The 18,363-nt window shown below is 35.8% G+C and overlaps 2 protein-coding genes across 4 annotated transcripts in view; one reads left to right on the forward strand and one right to left on the reverse strand.

Moving 5' to 3' along the window:
• CTBS (chitobiase) overlaps positions 1-18,363 on the forward strand; it is a 36,176-nt gene that overhangs the window by 14,075 nt on the left and 3,738 nt on the right. Inside the window, exons 2-6 of the mRNA XM_038541552.1 lie at positions 2,373-2,511; positions 2,992-3,200; positions 14,969-15,137; positions 16,603-16,700; positions 16,974-17,135. Of these exons, the coding sequence (XP_038397480.1) occupies positions 2,373-2,511; positions 2,992-3,200; positions 14,969-15,137; positions 16,603-16,700; positions 16,974-17,135 (777 nt within the window). The remainder of the gene's footprint in view (positions 1-2,372; positions 2,512-2,991; positions 3,201-14,968; positions 15,138-16,602; positions 16,701-16,973; positions 17,136-18,363) is intronic.
• The window catches only part of SPATA1 (spermatogenesis associated 1), a 54,667-nt gene continuing 49,348 nt past the window's right edge, over positions 13,045-18,363 (reverse strand). For all 3 annotated transcript variants that reach the window (XM_038541546.1, XM_038541548.1, XM_038541549.1), the window contains one exon: positions 13,045-15,117. The gene's annotated coding sequence lies outside the window, so the exon portion shown is untranslated. The remainder of the gene's footprint in view (positions 15,118-18,363) is intronic.

Consider the following 18,363-nt stretch of genomic DNA (forward strand, 5'->3'; position numbering starts at 1 on the left):
TAAACACAGGGACAATTTCCAGTTCTTAATCTAACACATTTTGAGGCAGAAGCACTTAAATGCCAGTAAAAAGTTATCTGTACATTGCTTAGAAGAAAAAAGGTGGTAAAGTGCTTATAATGAACCTATTTAGTGTGGAAACCTAATATCTGACTTATTGTAGCAACCAATGGATTGCTTCATGGATTCTGCAGTATCTGTGGGCATTTGGAAAATCAATTATTCAAAGCAGCAAAATTTTGTTCATTCATATGTTCATGGTAAATGATCTTTTTCTCTGCTGGCCTATATTCTTCAAATATAAATCTACAGATTAGACTACATTATTTTTTCCCCTTATATTTTCAGTTGATTCATCCAGTTATATGTTTAGAATTTTTATTATACTATAAGCTCTCAGTATTTTTTTTAAATAAATTCAATCTTAATTATCAGAATTAAAATAGGGGATAAGGTTTGTGATGGAAATGAGTCTAAAATCTCCAAAAACAATGGGCCATTCCAATTTCACATTTTGTAATTTTTATTTTAGTAGACAATTGCCTACGAGAAAAATGGGTTATATATAGTTAATTCTGAAAAGTAAAAAAATAAAAATTTAAAGAAATTGAGAAAATTAAGAAGTCTGGTTTAATTATTATACCTAGTTCTCCCTCACCCCTCACCCAACCATTCTCTTTATGGTGGCCCACTGATTATTAATCTCTCCCCCTCCTTCTCATTTGTTGATGCAAACCTTAAGTCCCTCCCTTGCTTAAAACACTCTAATGTTTTCCCATTCATCTTAGGATAAAATACAAAATCCTCAGTGATCTACAAAGCCCTACTTGATCTTGTCACTACCTACCTTACTAGTTTTATCTGATTTCAAGTACTCTCAGGATTTCTATGCTCCAGCCACATTAATACTTTTAGTTCCAGCAATTCAGAATTCTTCCGAGGTATTGAGACATTCACCCTTTTTTGTTTTCTCTGCTGAGAATGCTCTTTTTGTTCATAACCCTCCATCGTGTGTAGGTCATTACCTAGATTTGTTTTCCCCCAAAGTGTGGAATTCCCAGAAGTTTTCCTGCTCTACCAGGGTAGCAGGCCCTCTTTATTTACTGTCATGGCCATCTGCATTCCTGTGCAGCCCTTAACACTATTGTATTTCAAAAGCTAATGGACCTGGTCTCTTTAACTTCTGTCACTAATGTCTAGTAATATACCTTCCCTATACCTTATTGGAATTTCATAAATATTTGCTATATCAACAAATTAACACCTTATTTGGAATAAAATGATCAGTGAGACTTCTGGGCTTCTAGAATTATTTGAGGGGGGGGGGGATAGTAGTAAAACATAACATCCACCACCTTAGAACTAGTCTAAGAAGTCTGTTTCACCAAAAAACATTCATAGTAAATACAGCATCTGGTACATTTGTATAGATGCAGTGGCTCCATCTGCAGCAGCCAGAAGCTTGAGTATTAATCAACCTCCCTTTCTCTTACTTTACTCATTTAATCAGTCACAAAGTCCTGTTAATTTTGCCCTTAGGATCTCCCAGATCTGTTCATTTATCTTATTTATCTCTGCTTTTCTACAAGGCTAATTTGAGGTTGTTGTCATCTTTTGCCTGGATTCTTCCAACACTTTCCTAGTTATTCTGCTCCCAGCTTTAGTCTCTCTTCCCACTTCAGCTGAAGGGATTTTTCTAAAATGCATATATAAATGCATACCTATAAAGTATACATTCTCCTTTTACATTCTCCATTTTACATTCTCCTTTTAAGACCCTTTCCCCCAGGATAATGTACTAATTTCTCAAGAACATTTACAAAGTCTTTTATGACATAATTCTGCCTACCACTCTTTGGTTCTTTTTTTTCTTTTTAAAGATTTATTTATTTATTCATGAAAGACAGAGAGAGAGAGAGAGAGAGAGAGAGAGAGAGAGACAGGCACAGAGACATAGACAGAGGGAGAAGCAGGCTCCCAATAGGGAGCTCAATACGGGACTCATCCCGGATCCCAGGATCAAGCCCTGAGCCGAAGGCAGATGCTCAACCACTGAGCCACCCAAGCATCCCTCTTTGGTTCCTTATTGCTATCTCCTTCCAAATTCTAGGTGTCAGCTATATGCAATACTTAGTTGCAAAATCACCACTCTTTCTCTGTCTTTAGGCCTTAGCTCTTTCCACTATTTCTGCCTAGCCATACTTTCGAGGCCTGGCTAATTTCTCCTGCCACCAGTTATATTAGGGCAGCTATCTCTTGTTCACTGTTGTACTCTTAATGCCTGGTACACGATCAGTGTTTAATGTTATTTTGGGTGGTCAGCATTGTATTCTTGGTTTAAGTGATGATGCTTTTCTTTGTTGTTTTGGCAGGTATTTGTGTTTCATGTTGGAAATAAAACTTGGAAGTTCTATGATTGGTCACAGATTACAACTGTGGTAATTTTTGGGAAATATGACCCAGAACTTATGTGTTATGCTCATTCACATGGAGCCAGAGTAGTGCTTAAAGGTGAGTTACAGTTTTTACCAGATATGTCCAGCCAATTGGTAAATTTACTTTGCATCGTTTGCCATCCTGACTTTCCAAAAAATTCCCTTTTCACGTTCATCTGGTATAGTATTTTATCCTCCTAAAACTAATCTTAGATACTATTTAATTCACTTTACAGGGAAGTTATTTTTAAAGAATTAAATAAACCACTATGATTTGAGCAAAATGCGAATCCTAATTAGCATGATGACTTCTAGTTAGTCATAGTCTTCAATTTCTACTTCTAATTTGAGAATGACTTTACTAATTATTCATAATGGTTAGTTTGAAGATGAGTAATGACTTTCTATTATTTTGGTATATTGTTTCTGTATTTGGAAAATTTAAATTGGGGGCTTAATATTCCAAAATAATGAGAGGTTTTAAAGGTTTTGTAAAATAAATGTCATAAAACTGCAAAAAAGCATACATGCACAAAAATGTGTATTTCTTTCATAGGAGATGCACCTATAAAGGATATCACTGATCCTACTTTCAGAGCATCGTGGATAGCTCAGAAAGTTAAGTTGGCCAAAATACAATATATGGATGGAATTAATATAGACATAGAGCAAGACGTTAATTGTTTATCAACTGAATATTATGCATTAACCACTTTAGTTAAAGAAACCGCAGACTCTTTCCATCGTGAAATTGAGGGATCACAGGTAAAAGTCCATTTGTTATTTTTTTGAAACTCCTTATTTTCCCTATCAAAATGTATTCATGAAGGTGTGACTAATAGAATCTGTTTTATTTACTAGGAAAGAATTTCATCATATATATCCTAAGAATATTTTCCAGAACTTTTTCAAGTTCTCATTAGAAAAGTTTTACAGAATTTTAAGGTGTTAAGTCTATTTTCTGTTCATATGAAGATACAACATTGAGACTGCTTGGCCTACTTATCTTGCAGCAGGATTAGAGAAATTAAATAGGCAATTGGATCAGTAAGAATCAGCAAAGCATATCCAGGCCCTGCTTTTACCTGTTGCAGGACAGAAATAGCTCTTGTCTAAGAGTAGAGGTAGTTCTGGGGAAGCGTTTCACATGCTTCATAGGCTCTGAATCACTTGCAAAGCACCTTATGTCCAAGAAGTCTCAAAGGACTAAACTCCATAGAATTTGACAATTATGGCAAAAGGCTTTCCCACTGCCATAGTGGGCATGATTACAGCAGATCACAACAGAAGGCACCCTGCTAAGCAATATACGGATAACAAAAGCTAATGTGGCCCTGGATCAGTGATCTCAAACCTTGCCACATATCAAGATAACCAAGAGCCTTGTTTTTTTTCTTTTGGGAGAGAGCGAGAGCACGCAGGTGCGAGCAGGCAGGGGAGGGGCAGAGGGAGAGGGAAAGAGAGAATCCTAAGTAGGCTCTGTGCTCTCAGCACAGAGCCTGGCACCAGGGCTCGATCTCACAACCCTGAGATCCTGACCTGATTAAGAGGTCATGATTAAGAGCCAGACATTTAACAGACTGAGTAACCCAGGCACCCCAAGGTAACCAAGTCTTTAAACACACATATACACTGCAATAAAGCAAGTCAAATGAATTTTTTTGGCTTTCCAGTGCATATAAAGTTATGTTTACACTGTACTATAGTCTGAGTGTGCATTTGGAAAATAACATAAATGCCTTAATTGAAAGTACTTTATTGCTAAAAATGCTAGCCATCATCTGAGCTTTTCAGCAAGTTGTAGTCTTTTTTCTGGGGAAGTGTCTTGCCCTGACCTTGATGGTATGACTGATCAGGATAGTGGCTGCTGAAGTTTGGGGAGGCTGTGGCAAGTTCTTAAAACAACAATGATGTTTGTTGCACTGATGGGCTCTTCATTTCACAAACAATTTATCTATAGCATTCAATTCTGTTTAATAGCATTTTACCCACAGTAGAACTTCTTCCAAAATTGGAGTCAATTCTCTCAAATCCTGTTGCTTTATTGACTAAATTTATAAACCTTGTGTTGTCATTTCAACAATCTTCACAGCATCTTCACCAGTAGATTCATTTCAAGAAACCGATTTATTTGCTCATCCATAAGAAGCAATTCCTCAGGGTGCATGGGTGGCTCAGCTGGTTAAGCACCTGCCTTTGGCTCAGGTCATACTACCAGGGTCCTGGGATGGAGCCTGCTTCTCCCTATGCCACTCTCCATGCTTGTGTTCTCTCTCTCTCTTGCTCTCTCTCTCAAATAAAGAAATAAAATCTTAACATAAGGAATTTTTTTTTTTAATCTGTGAAAATTTTACCATAAGGTTGCAGCCATTCAGTCACATCTTCAGGCTCCACTTCTAATTCTAGTTTTCTGGCTAGATCTACCATATCTAGTTACTTCATGAAAATCTTAAACCCCTCAATGTCCTCCATGAGGGTGGGTATCAACCCACCTGGTCCAAACCCTTCTTACATTAGAGACTTTGATTTTTCCCTTCCGTGAATCACAAATGTTCCTAATGGCATCTAGAATGGTGAATCCTTTCCAGGTTTTCAATGGACTTTGCCCAGATCCTTCAGCAGAGTCACTGTCTACGGTTACTATAGTCCTACTAAATATGTTTCTTAAATAATATTTGAAATTTGGAATGATTTTTTGATCCATGGGCTTCAGAGTGGATGTTGTGTTAGCCGACATGACAAAACAACATTCATCTCATTGTCCATCTGCATCAGAGCTTTTCCATGACCAAGTACATTGTCAATGAAGAGTCGAATTTTGAAAGGAAACTTTCTTCAGCAGTTCTCAAAAGTGGGCTTAAAACATTCAGTAACCATGTTCTGAAAACAGATATGCCCTCATCCAGATTTTGTTGTTCCATTTATAGAGCACAGGCAGAGTAGATTTAGCATAATCCTTAAGGGCCCTAGGATTTTCAGAATGGCCAATGAAAATTGGCTTCAACTTAAAGTCACCGGCTACTTTAACCCCTTGTAAGAGACTCAGCCTGTCCTATGAAGCCTTGAAATCAGGCATTGACTTCTTTCTAGCTAATGGAAGTCCTAGACGGCATCTTCTTCCAACAGAAGGCTGTTTTGCCAATCTTGAAAATCTGTGGTTTAGTATAGCCATCTTCATTAATTATCTTAGCTAGATCTTCTATCAGCACTTGCTGCTTCACCTTGCACTTTGCTGTTATGGAGAAAGCTTCTTCCCTTAAGCTTCATGAACCAACCTCTGCTCCTCCAAACTTTTGCAGCTTCCTCACCTTTCCCTGCCTTCACAGAATTGAAGAGAGTTAAGACCTTGCTCTCTGGATTAGGCTATGGCATAAGGGAATATTGTGGCTGGTTCGATCTTCCATCCAGACCAATACAACTTTTTCCACTATGGCTGTTTTGCTTCCTTATGATTGATATATTCACTAGAGTAGTGCTTTTAATTTCCTTCAAGAACTTTTTGTTTTCATAACTTGGCTAACTGTTTAGGACAAGAAGCCTAGCTTCTGGCCTATCTCAGCTTTTGACATGCCTTCCTCACTAAGCTTAATCATTTCTAGCTTTTGATTCAAAGTGTGAGAAGTGTGACTTTCCCTTTCACTTAAACACTTAAGGGCCATTGTAGTGTTATTAATTTGGCCTAATTTTAATGTTGTATGTCTCAGGGAGTAGGGAGGCACAAGAAGAGAGACAGGGAAACAACAGCCAGTGGATGGAGAGTCAGAACATACATTTATGGATGGCTTCCCATCTTACATGGGCATGGTTTGTGGCACCCTAAAACTATTACAATAACAACATTAAAAATCACTGATCACAAATCAGCAGAATAAATAAAAAGTTTGCTATATTGTGAGAATTACCAAAATGTGACAAAAAGACATGAAGTGAGCAAATGCTGTGGAAAAAATGGTGCTGACAGACTTTTTTGATTTAGGGTTGCCATAAACTTTAAATCTGTAAAAAAAAAAAAAAAAAAAAAAAGGCAGTATCTGTGAAGCACAATAAAATGACATATACCTACCATACAAGACTAAATAATGAGAGCTCCTTTCTAACTCAATGTTAAAAACTGTCTATTTAGTGAATAAATGATACCTGCCTTTCAAAAATTTAAAAATCTAAGTAGCAAATATATACATATAAAATATATATTCTATTTCATATAAATAGGATTTAGAGCCACTGGTTTATGCTGAGAATCACCTGACTGTTAAAATATCTTGAGAGATTGATTCAGTAAGTCTGGGATAGAGCCTAGGAACTGTATTTTTACCAACTACAGTAGGTGATTTTGCTACAATTGGTCAATATGAATTTGAGATTCATTGGAAAAATTTATGATATAAGGATTGATAGCACTGTGGCTTTATGTAGGTAAGGGAATTTTGTCAGTGCAGAATTTGGCTTTTCATCTGAGTACAATTTATATTACCTATTTATTTATCCCATCCTCCCACCCACCTCCCCTTTGGCAACTACAAGTTTGTTCTCTGTGTTTAGAAGTCTGTTTTTTGTTTGTTCTTTTGTTCACCTGTTTTGTTTCTTAAACTCCACATATGGGGATCCCTGGGTGGCTCAGCAGTTTGGCGCCTGCCTTTGGCCTGGGGCGCGATCCTGGAGTCCCGGGATCGGGTCCCACGTCGGGCTCCTGGCATGAAGCCTGCTTCTCCCTCCTCCTGTGTCTCTGCCTCTCTCTCTATCACAAATAAATAAATCCTTAAAAAAAAAATAAATTCCACATATGACTGAATCACATGGTATTTGTCTTTGACTTATTTCACTTAGCATACCTTCTAGGCCCATCCATGATAAAGGGCAAGATTTCATTCCCCTTTATGGCTGAAAAATATTCCATCGCATATATCGTGTGTGTGTGTGTGTGTGTGTGTGTGTGTATATATATATATATATATATATATATATATAGAGAGAGAGAGAGAGAGAGAGAGAGAGAAGGGGGGATGAGGAAAGAAGGGGGAGAAAATGGGAGACAGACACAAACTCACATCACCTTTATCCTTTCGTCTGGATACTTGGACGATGGATAGTATCGACGGATACTTGGATTGCCTACATATCTTGACTCTTGTAAATAATTCTGCAATAAACATAGGGATGTGTATCTTTTTGAATGAGTGTTTTCATTTTCTTTGGGTAAATACTGAGTAGTGAATTACTGGATCATATGGAATTTCTATTTTTAATTTTTTTTGAGTAAACTCCATACTGTTTTCCAGTGACTGCACCAATTGACATTCTCACCAACAATGCACAAACGTTCTCCACATCCTTGTCAATATTTATTCTTGTCTTTTTGACAGGGTCATTCTGATAGGTGATATGACTTTGTGGTTTTGATTTGCATTTCCCTGATGATTAGTAATGTTGAGCATCTTTTCATGTGTCTGTTAGCCATTTGTATGTCTTTGCAAAAATATCTATTCGGGTCCTCTGCCCATTTTCTTTTTTTTTTTTTCTTTTAATTTTTATTTATGATAGTCACAGAGAGAGAGAAAGAGAGGCAGAGACACAGGCTGAGGGAGAAGCAGGCTCCATGCACCGGGAGCCCGACATGGGATTTAATCCCGGGTCTCCAGGATCGCGCCCTGGGCCAAAGGCAGGCGCCAAACCGCTGCACCACCCAGGGACCCCTCTGCCCATTTGCAATTGGACTATTTGTGTTTTGAGTGTTGTGTACATTTTTTTATATATCTTGGATATTAACCCCTTATTGTATAAATCATTTGCAAAGATCTCCCATTCAGTAGGTTTTTCATTTAGTTAATGGCTTCCTTCACTATGCAAAGGCTTTTCATTTTGTTGTAGTCCCAACAGTTTATTTTGCTTTTGTTTCCCTTGCCTGTGGAAGTATATCTAGAACAATGTTGGATGCCTTTTATTTCTTGTTTGATTGCTACAGCTAGGACTTCTAATACTATATTGAATAAAAGTAATGTGGATGTCCTTGTTTCTGAACTTAGAGGAAAAGCTCTGTTTTTCACCATTGAGTATTATCTTACCTGTGGGTTTTATCACATATGGCCTTTATAGTGTTGAGGTATGTTACCTCTAAACCTACTTTGAGAGTTTTTGTCATGAGTGGATGTTGAATTTTATCAAATGCATTTTCTGCATCTATTATTATGATCATACGATTTTTATCTTTAATTTTGTTACTCTGGCATATGTTAATATGTGGATATTGAACCATCCTTGCATCCCTGGAATAAATCCCACTTGCTCTTGGTAGATGATTTTTTAAATATATTATTAAATTTGCAACAATATATTGAATATTTGTTTGCTAATATTTAGTTGGCCTATCGTTTCTCTTTTTTGTATTGTCTTTATCTTATTTTGGTGTCAGGATCTCATATAATGAACATGGAGTCTCCCTGTTCTTTTTTTGGAAGAGCTTGAGAAGAATTAGGTATTGATTCTTTTTTCAGTGTTTGGTAGAATTCACCTGTGAATACATCTGGTTCTGGATTTTTATTTTTTGGGCAATTTTGGATTATAAATTCAATATTGTTGCTATAATTGGTCTGTTCAGATTTTTTTATTTCCTCCTGATTTAATTTTGGGAAGTTCTAGATTTCTAGGAATTTATGCATTTCTTTTAGGTTGTCCAATTTGCATAGACTTTTTTGGTAATAGTTTATTATAATATTTGTGTTTGTTGGTTCTTGTATTTCTGATTTGAGTCCTCTGCTTTGATGAGTTTGGCTAAAGTTTTATTAACTTTATCTTTTCAAAGAAATATTTGTGTGCTTCACTGCTCTGCCTTTAAAAAAATTATTTCATTTACTTCCTTATTAATCTGACCTTTTTTAAAAAATATTTTTTTATTTATTTGAGAGAGAGAGAGAGGGAGAGCACAAGACATGAGCAGGGGTTAGGGGCAGAGGGAGAAGCAGATTCCCTGCAGAGCAGGGAAGCCCAATGAGGGGTTCAATCCCAGGACACCAGGATCATGACCTGAGCTGAAGGCAGATGCCCAACCAAACCACCCAAGCACCCCGTATTAATATGATCTTTGTTAATTTTTTTCTTCTAACTTTGAGCTTTTCTCCCTAGTTCCTTTTAGGTATAAGGTTGGAGTGTCTATTTGCAATCTGTCTTGTTTCTTGAGGTAGTCCTGTATTGCTATAAACTTCCCTCCTACTATGGCTTTTGCTATGTCCCATAGATTTTGAACCTTTGTGTTTTCATATTTGTCTCCATGTATTATCTATTTCCTCTTTCTTTTTTGACCCATTTGTTGTTTAGTGGCATGTTGTTTGACCTCCATGTTTTTTTTTTTCCTGGTAATTGATTTCTAGTTTCGTTCCCTTGTAGTTGGAAAATACGCTTAATAAGATTTCAGGTTTTTCTGAATTTATTAAGACTTGTTTTGTGGCCTAATATGTGATCTATCCTGGAGAACATTCCATGTGCATTTGAAAGGAATGTGTACTCTGCTGTTTTGGATGGAATGTTCTCGATATATCTATTAAGTCCTTCTAGTCTGATGTGTCATTGAAAGCCAGTTTCCTTGTTGATTTTATGTCTGGATGATCTATCCATTGATGTATAATGGGGTTTATTTTTTTTAATTTGTTTTTATTGAAGTTTGATTTGCCAACATTTGGTATGTGGGTTTAAAGTCCTCTATCATTATTGCTGTCCATTTTTTCCTTTAGGTTTGTTAATATTTGCTTTTTGTAGTTAGGTGCTCTAATGTTGGGTGCATAATAGATATTTACAACTGTTACATCCTCTGGTTGATCTTATCATTATGTAGGTTCACCTTTGTCCCTTATTACAGACTTCCTTTAAAGTCTATTATGTCTGATATAAATATTTCTACCCCATTTTCCTACACTTTCCATTTGCATGGGCTATTTTAGTCTGTTACTTTAGTTTGTATGTCTTTAGGTCCAGAATGAATTTCTTGCAGGAACATATTGACAGATCTTGGTTTTTATTTTTATTTTTTTAAGATTTTATTTATTTATTTATGAGACATAGAAGCAGAGACATGGGCAGAGGGAGAAGCAGGCTCCACACAGGGAGCCCGATGTGGGACTTGATTTTGGGACTCCAGCATCATGCCCTGGGCTGAAGGCAGGTGCTAAACCACTGAGCCACCCAGGCGTCCCTAGGGTCTTGGTTTTTTTTAAGCATTCTGTCTAGGTCTTTGATTGCAATATTTAGAACATTTGCATTTAATTATTTTTTAAAATTTATTTATTAGAGACAGGGCCTGTGCACACAGGTGGGGGGAAGGGGGAAGGAGAGAGAGAGAGAGAGAGAGAGAGAGAGATTCCATGCTGAGCATAGAACCTGACATGGGGCTCTATCTCAGAACTGTGAAACCAAGAGTTGGAAGCTTAACTAACTATACCACCAAGGTGCCCCTAAAGTAATTACTGATAGGTATGTACTTACTGTCATTTTGTGTTCTGATTTTTTTTTTTTTTTTTTTGGTAGTTTTTGTCTCTCCCTTTCTTCTCTTGCTCTCTGTGATAGAGGACTTTTTTAGTGGTATGTTTTGCTTTCTTCATTTTTTTGTGTATCTATTATAGGTTTTTGGTTTGTGGTTACTAAGAGATTCATTTACATTTTAAGTATATATTAGTCTATATTAAGTTGATGGTCAGTTATGTTCAAACACATTTTATGTGAACTTTTTTTCCTCCCCCCCTTGTTTTATGTATATGTTGTCATAATTTATATCTTATTTTGTGAGTCCCATTAACTACTTTTTTAGATACAATAGATTTTACTACTTTGGTCTTTTAACCTTCATAATAGCTTTATAAATGATTGCTCTACTACCTTTACTGTTTTCTTTTACTGATGAAATTTTTTTTTACAATTTTCTTCTAATATTGGCTTTTTCTTTTCCAGTTAAATTTCCAATAAATTTTGTTTGGCAACTCTCCCTCTCCTTTAATTCTGAATGACAGCTTTGCTAGGTAGAGTATCATGGAGGTTTTTTCCTTTCCATGCTTTCAATATATCATGCCAGTCTCTTCTGGCCTACAAAGTTTCTGCTGAAAAATAAGCTAATAGCTTTAACCCTTGGATGTAACTAACTCCTTGTACTGCTTTTAAAATTCCATCTTTAATCTTTGACATTTTAATTATTATTGTCTTGTGTTCCTCTTGGCCTCATCTTACTCAGAATGCTCTGTGATTCTTGAACCTAGGTATCCACTTCCTTCCCAGGTTAGGGACATTTTCAGCTATTGTTTCTTCAAATAAGTTTTCTATCCTCCTCACTCTCTCCTCCTGAGACCCCTAGAATGTGGATGCTTATTCACTTGATGTCCAAGATATCCCTTAACCTATCCTCATTTTTTGGTCTCCTTTTGCTGTTCAGGTTGAGAGCTTTCCATTATCCTGTCTTCTAGATTGCTGGTCCATTTTTCTGCATCCTCTAATCCACTCTTGATTTCCTCTAGTGTATTTTCCATCTCCTTTACCATATTCAATTCTGATTTAAAATTGTTTTTATCTTTTCTTGATGTTCTAAGTTTATCAACTCTTCTTTTATTATCATTACTTTGAACTCAGCAATCAGGTAGATTGCTTACATTCATTTCATTTAGTTCTTTTTCTCAGTTTTTATTTGAAGCATATTCCTGTCATCTTGTTTGACTTTCTGTGTTTGTTTCTATTAATTAGGTGAAACAGCTGCTTCCAAACTTGAAGGCATGATCTTGTGTATGATCATCCCCTGTGTAGACTGTATGCAGCTGGTGATTTTGGCTGGCTGGCTGCCTGGCTGGAACTATGGCTGGTGTGGGCTGCCCTGCAGGCTGGCACAGTGCTAGGGCTCTTTGCACAGAGGATGCCTTAGCAGGACAGTTGATGCTTAAGTAGGTAGAAGGTGGGGGTGGGGGGAGCAGTGTCTTAAGGTGTTTGTGCAGGGGGTGCCCTGGCAATAACCTGGAGCCAAAGCAGTATAGGCCTGGAGTGTGCTAGGGTGTTTTGCACCTAAGTATTGACTAGGGTGTCCTGTGTGCACTGTACTCAATCTCACTGGTCATATGGGTAGAGCTGGTGTGGGCTAGAAGCCTACGGCTTACTGAGGTGGGCACCCACCGCAATGCTGTTTCTGTTCATGCTATGAAAGTAGAGGGAATGTAAACCATGGTGCTCATCAGTCCTGATCAGAGTTCCAATAGCACTCCCACTGTTTGACAGAGTTCTAGGACTGGATCTTCTATATTCTAGTTGGTCTTTTGAACAGTTACTTTACCTCTCCTGTGCCCCAAAGCAGAAAAATCTGCATATGGTCTCCCAATATATATCCTTCCTCACTGCAGTTAGCATCAGTGGTTGGGGATTTCCTTTGTTACTGTATCTATATCTCTCTTGCTGTTCTCTACATGGTGTGTTTTTCTGTTATGCAAAAGCTGTTCAGTCAGTCCTCAGTTCTTCAGGAGAAATTGTCTATAAAGAAGGGTAGATTTGGTGTGTCTGGAACAGGTGATTTTTGGGTTTTCCTACATCATTGTCTTGGCCCCTCCCTCCTCAGATGAATACAATTTAGATCAAGAATAGCAAATACCTGGTATGCAGGTCACCATACTCCTGACAAATTTTATTCCCAGAAAACTTTTCCTTCAGTCTCTAGATTGTTGTTACTAATAGGTTAGAATTAGTATGTAGGGAAACAATGTCTTTGCTAACCCTGATCACACTATAGCGAAGGGCAAAGAGGAAGAGACTGAGCAAGGACTTTGCAGTAGGAGTATCTGTCAAAATCAGTATCAAAACTAGCAGGAGGTACAGTTGCCAAGACAGGTAAGAATATGGAAGTTCCAGAATGTCAGAGTGAAGTACATGCATTTTATTCTGAAATTTGATTCACTGAGGACATAAAATGTGTAATGGGTTTACATCCTAGAAAGTGTTTGGGGGAGATTATTTTATACTAGGATGTAGAATAGTCTAGAGGAGAGATGGAGACCAATAAGGACTAATCCAAGTCTAATAAATTGAGATTTATAGTATGGATCAGGATGACGGCATAACCTTAACACCCAGGAAGTGTTTAATAAATATTAATAGAAAGAAAGAGGCACAACAGCTGTGAGAAGCCACCCAAAGGAAAATGTGAGATTAGTTATGGGGTGTGAGAGAAGTCAAATAATGACCCAAAAGTTCTTAAATAGGCCACCATGAAAAAAATGACTGAATAGAGTCTGGAAAGAGAAATGAGTTTTGGGGAAAAGATGACTAAGATTACAGAATTATGGTCACAGAATTAAGAGTTCTTTCTACACCATCATTTTTTACAGGTAGGAAACAGATTCAGATGTTTTTAGTGACATAGACCTACTTATAATAGACCCAAGAGTAGAACCAAAATCATTCTGATTTGTCGAATATACTAATAGCTGCTTTCTCCAAAATAGGAGGTTAACTATGACAGAAAATCTAGGTAAAAATACTCTTCATGTTCAGGAGAGGGTAAGGATTTATACAGTGGATTTGAAATTTACCTGTTTAGAGGTGATCATTTAGTTTCTCCGTTACTAGAATACAGCTCCCATTTTATAAAATGGGACTGGATGTATAAAAAAATTCACTTTATAACCTATTTCACTATAGTGCTATTTAGGAAAACTTGTACTTGTAAAGCTGAGCTGCCTTTAGTGCTAATACTTAGAGAATTATAGAATTCTGACAAAGTACTAAAAAGAGTTATAATAGAATACATTGGCCAAAGTGTAAAAATCTTAACTGATTTCAATTTTTGTAATAATTAATGTGTTTACTAAGAGCAAAAATCTTTAATGAAGCTTTAGAACATTTGCACATATGTAAAATAAGGCTAATTAATATTCAGCTAAGGTAATAAATATTTTAAAGAGTCTCATCTTTGTTAAAGACTGGCTCACCAAATTTGAGTATTCTCATAAAATAAGACCATCTAAGTGATAAACATTTTGAGTTGATCAGCTTATCCTTTTAGCCATAAACCACTATTCTTTAACTGTAATGTAGGATTAAACCTATCGTGTAATGTAATTATATATCAGGGGGTTAAATTCCCAACACAGAACAGTCAACTTGTACCAAGAGATCACCTATCTAACCTGCACAATATTTTTTAAAAACTTCTGTATTTGAATTCTCTTAGCATGCTTTTACTCTCTTGTTGCTTAAAAGCCCTCCCACACCCTATTGTCATTACACCTATTTCTTTCAATCAGTTCGGTTACCAGTCTAGCCTCTGAAAATATTTAAGTTTAAAACTACACAGTGCCCTGCTCCTAGTCATTGTATCTGTCCAAATTTATGTGTAGGTCAGTCCATGTGAGCAAAAATATCTTAGAACTGTCCTACTTCTATAAGTGTCAGACCCCATTTTCATATATGTAAACAGGTCTTTTTTTCCTTTGGTAGTGTGAGGTAAGAACAAAATAAAAAAAAAAAACAACTGATATAATAAGCATATTTGATATTACATAAAATGGCATGGTTTTCCACAGGTAACCTTTGATGTATCTTGGTCTCCAAAGAGCAAAAACCGGTGCTATAATTACACTGGAATTGCAGATGCTTGTGACTTTCTCTTTGTGATGTCTTATGATGAACGAAGTCTGGCCTTGTCAGAATGTATTGCAGCAGCCAATGCTCCCTATAAGGAGACATTAACTGGTAAGAATCCACAAATGATCACTTAAACATTAAGATTATTTTAGTTTTTCTAAATAATTTATACACCTTTTCCATTTATAAAGCTTCCTTGAAACATAAATATCACCTGGAGAATTTAAGTTTACACAACATCTTAAAGTTTTCACTTAATTTTTTTTTAATTTTTATTTATTTATGATAGTCACAGAGAGAGAGAGAGAGAGAGAGAGAGGCAGAGACATAGGCAGAGGGAGAAGCAGGCTCCATGCACTGGGAGCCCGACGTGGGATTCAATCCTGGGTCTCCAGGATTGCACCCTGGGCCAAAGGCAGGCGCCAAATCGCTGCGCCACCCAGGGATCCCATCACTTAATTTTTCTAAAAATATATAATCCTCTATTATAGATCAGATGATGAGTATTAAGTTCTCATTGCACTGGTATTATGGTATTATTTGGTTGGGATTTAAGTAAGTGTTCTAACGCTCTTTTTTTCAATTATATGAAGGGGATATTTTTGCAGAAATAACCAATATTAAATATTTTGATAGCAAAGATAGTTATAATGTGAGTACCTACCATGCATGATTGATGGAGAACTGTCATACTTGACATTTATTATTAGTGCCTATGCTATATTAAAAACTATATCATTATTAGAATTAAGAGTACTTCTGTCATTCACATGAAGTAGGCTTTGCATTATCCTAAGTTTGGTCTGTATTCCATCAGCCAACTGAATAAAAGACTGCTTGCTGTCTTTTGGACTCCAGGTGAAATTTTCTGGATAACTGACCCTGATTCAAGTTTTGATTAATAAATAAAAAACCTTTTTATCTCTAAATTAAATCTTAAAACCTAGCCTCATCATGTCCAAATTAACAGTCTGATCATATGCATATGCTATTTAAAAATAAAAATTGTTACAATTACAAAGTATTTAATTTAGTGTTCCCAAACTATTTCATAGAACACAATTACCTCCTTTATCAATGTTGGAAAAAAGGTGTATTTCACTCCTTTCTTGGATACTTAACAGTACACAATAACTTTAAAGGCTCTGAAACATTCTAGATAATCTTGAAACATCTCTTGGTGGGAAAACATATTTTGCATGGGGCACAAAAGGGAATGACCAGGAATTTGTTCATTTTCCTCTTTGCTATAACTACAGATTGACTAGAGTAAAAGGGGAACATTTCTTCTCCAATTCATACCTCTAGAAAGCACACATGTTCCATGTTTTAGAATTATAAGAAATTCTGAGACCATCTCTGCCAGAAAGCTTAAGAACTTTTCTGAAACTTCAGAATCTAAAATATCATATATCTTGGTTATGGTTATGTTAGGGAAACACTGCATTAGTATTTTGCACAAATGTACCTGTTTTTTCAAACTTGGATTCTGAATGGTTGCATAGCTTGTATAAACCCATTAGTAGACTATAAAGAGAAATGTTTTTTTTTTTTTCTGTCCCAATTTGATTAGGATATGATGACTACATCAAGATAGGTATTAACCCTAAGAAACTTGTAATGGGTATTCCCTGGTATGGTTATGATTATACCTGTCTAAACTTAATGGAGGTAAGTACAGATTATTTTTATATAACTTTTTCCTCTTTCTATTCTTTAGAGCTTGTTTTGTTTCATATATATGTTTGAGACTAAAAAGTACAGTTTTATTTTTAATTAATCCCATGAATGTTATAAATAAACTGACTTTACAGAATAAAAGTTAAATTTCATCATTAAAAGGAAATATATAATATTTTATTTCTAAAAAATAGTTTCCCTGATTTGGTTCCTAAGATTTGCTTAACTGACAAATCTATAATATGAACATTTTTGTATTTCTAGGATCGTGTTTGTACCATCCCAAAAGTCCCTTCCTGGAGGGCTTCTTGTGGTATTGCTTCAGGACATCAGGTGCCCTATAAAATAATTATGAAGCAAGTAAATAGTTCTATTTCTGGAAGCCACTGGGATAAAGATCAGCAAGCTTCTTACTATAACTATAAAGTAAGACTTTTCACAAATTATAAACATTTATTCTATTTTCATAATTGCATGTTTTCATAATAACATATTTGTTAAGACTTTGTTTTCTTTTAGGGTACAATATATAGACCAGTGTTTACATGAGTAAACTTGTCTAATCATGTACTTTGCTGGTTAGCAGTTCAAGTTATGGTAATAACAGAACTGCTTTGCATGGGCCACTTGTCATTTTAGATGGTGTTCTAAAAACCTGCGTATCAAACAGGATATCCTTAATAGTTAACGATTATGTATGCTAACTATGGCTTTGGGCCAAAATAGGTTATTAGCTCTGCAAGTCTCCATTTCAAAGTAGCCTAAAAATTCTGATTTATAGGCTGTTTTATAGGGAGGCATGAGGCTGAGAATAAAAAATGCATTAGTGGAAAATGGTATAAACTGTGATATTAGACAAATTATATTACAGAAACTTGAAGAAATAAATGTCCAGAGCAATTCTGTCAGGTAGTGTTTGATAAATAGGAATTGCTTAACCAATGAGGCAAAGAAAAGTTACATTTTTTCATAATTTACCCTTAGCATAATAAAAACTTTACCACACTTCAAAAATCTAATTACAAAGCATCTTTGAATTTACTTTGGATTTTGTCACTGTAAAAGAGCCCTAAAATGATATGATGGAAGTTGATTCATAACTTTAAACATTATCAATTACATAAAAAGCCTTTTCTAAAATTTGAAAACTACATACCTCTTAGGCATATAATTAACATATTTATTAAGGTAATTTATACTCTTGTCTTTGCTGAACAGTGTGATAGTTTACACTCTGATGTACTGTTTTTTTGTAGTCCCTGACTTTTTTTCCTTACACATTCTTTAAAGTTTTAGAATTCAGGAAACATTTTGATAAGCCTTTAAAGGTCATTCATTTAATGGCACTTTAGATAACAGTTTTGTTACTATAGATTATCTTGTTTCTTTTTCATTTATTGTAAAATTCCATAGCAACCAAAATCAAATTTTTTGTTAATGAAGAGAATCATTCTGGTTTCTTATTCTCTTTCAGTGATAGCAGCCTCATACTTAGTATTCTATACGCCTTAATCATGCATAAATTAATCTTACTGTTAGGGTGAAAAACGGAGTAAATGTATCAAAAGGCTCAAAGTGCTTGCTATAATAATGGCAACATTCAGAGATATATGACTTTGGGTTTGCCTCTAAATCTACAAAAATAAATTTTACA

The sequence above is a fragment of the Canis lupus genome, chromosome 6 (genome assembly GCF_011100685.1).
Source record: "Canis lupus familiaris isolate Mischka breed German Shepherd chromosome 6, alternate assembly UU_Cfam_GSD_1.0, whole genome shotgun sequence".
Classification (NCBI taxonomy): domain Eukaryota; kingdom Metazoa; phylum Chordata; class Mammalia; order Carnivora; family Canidae; genus Canis; species Canis lupus.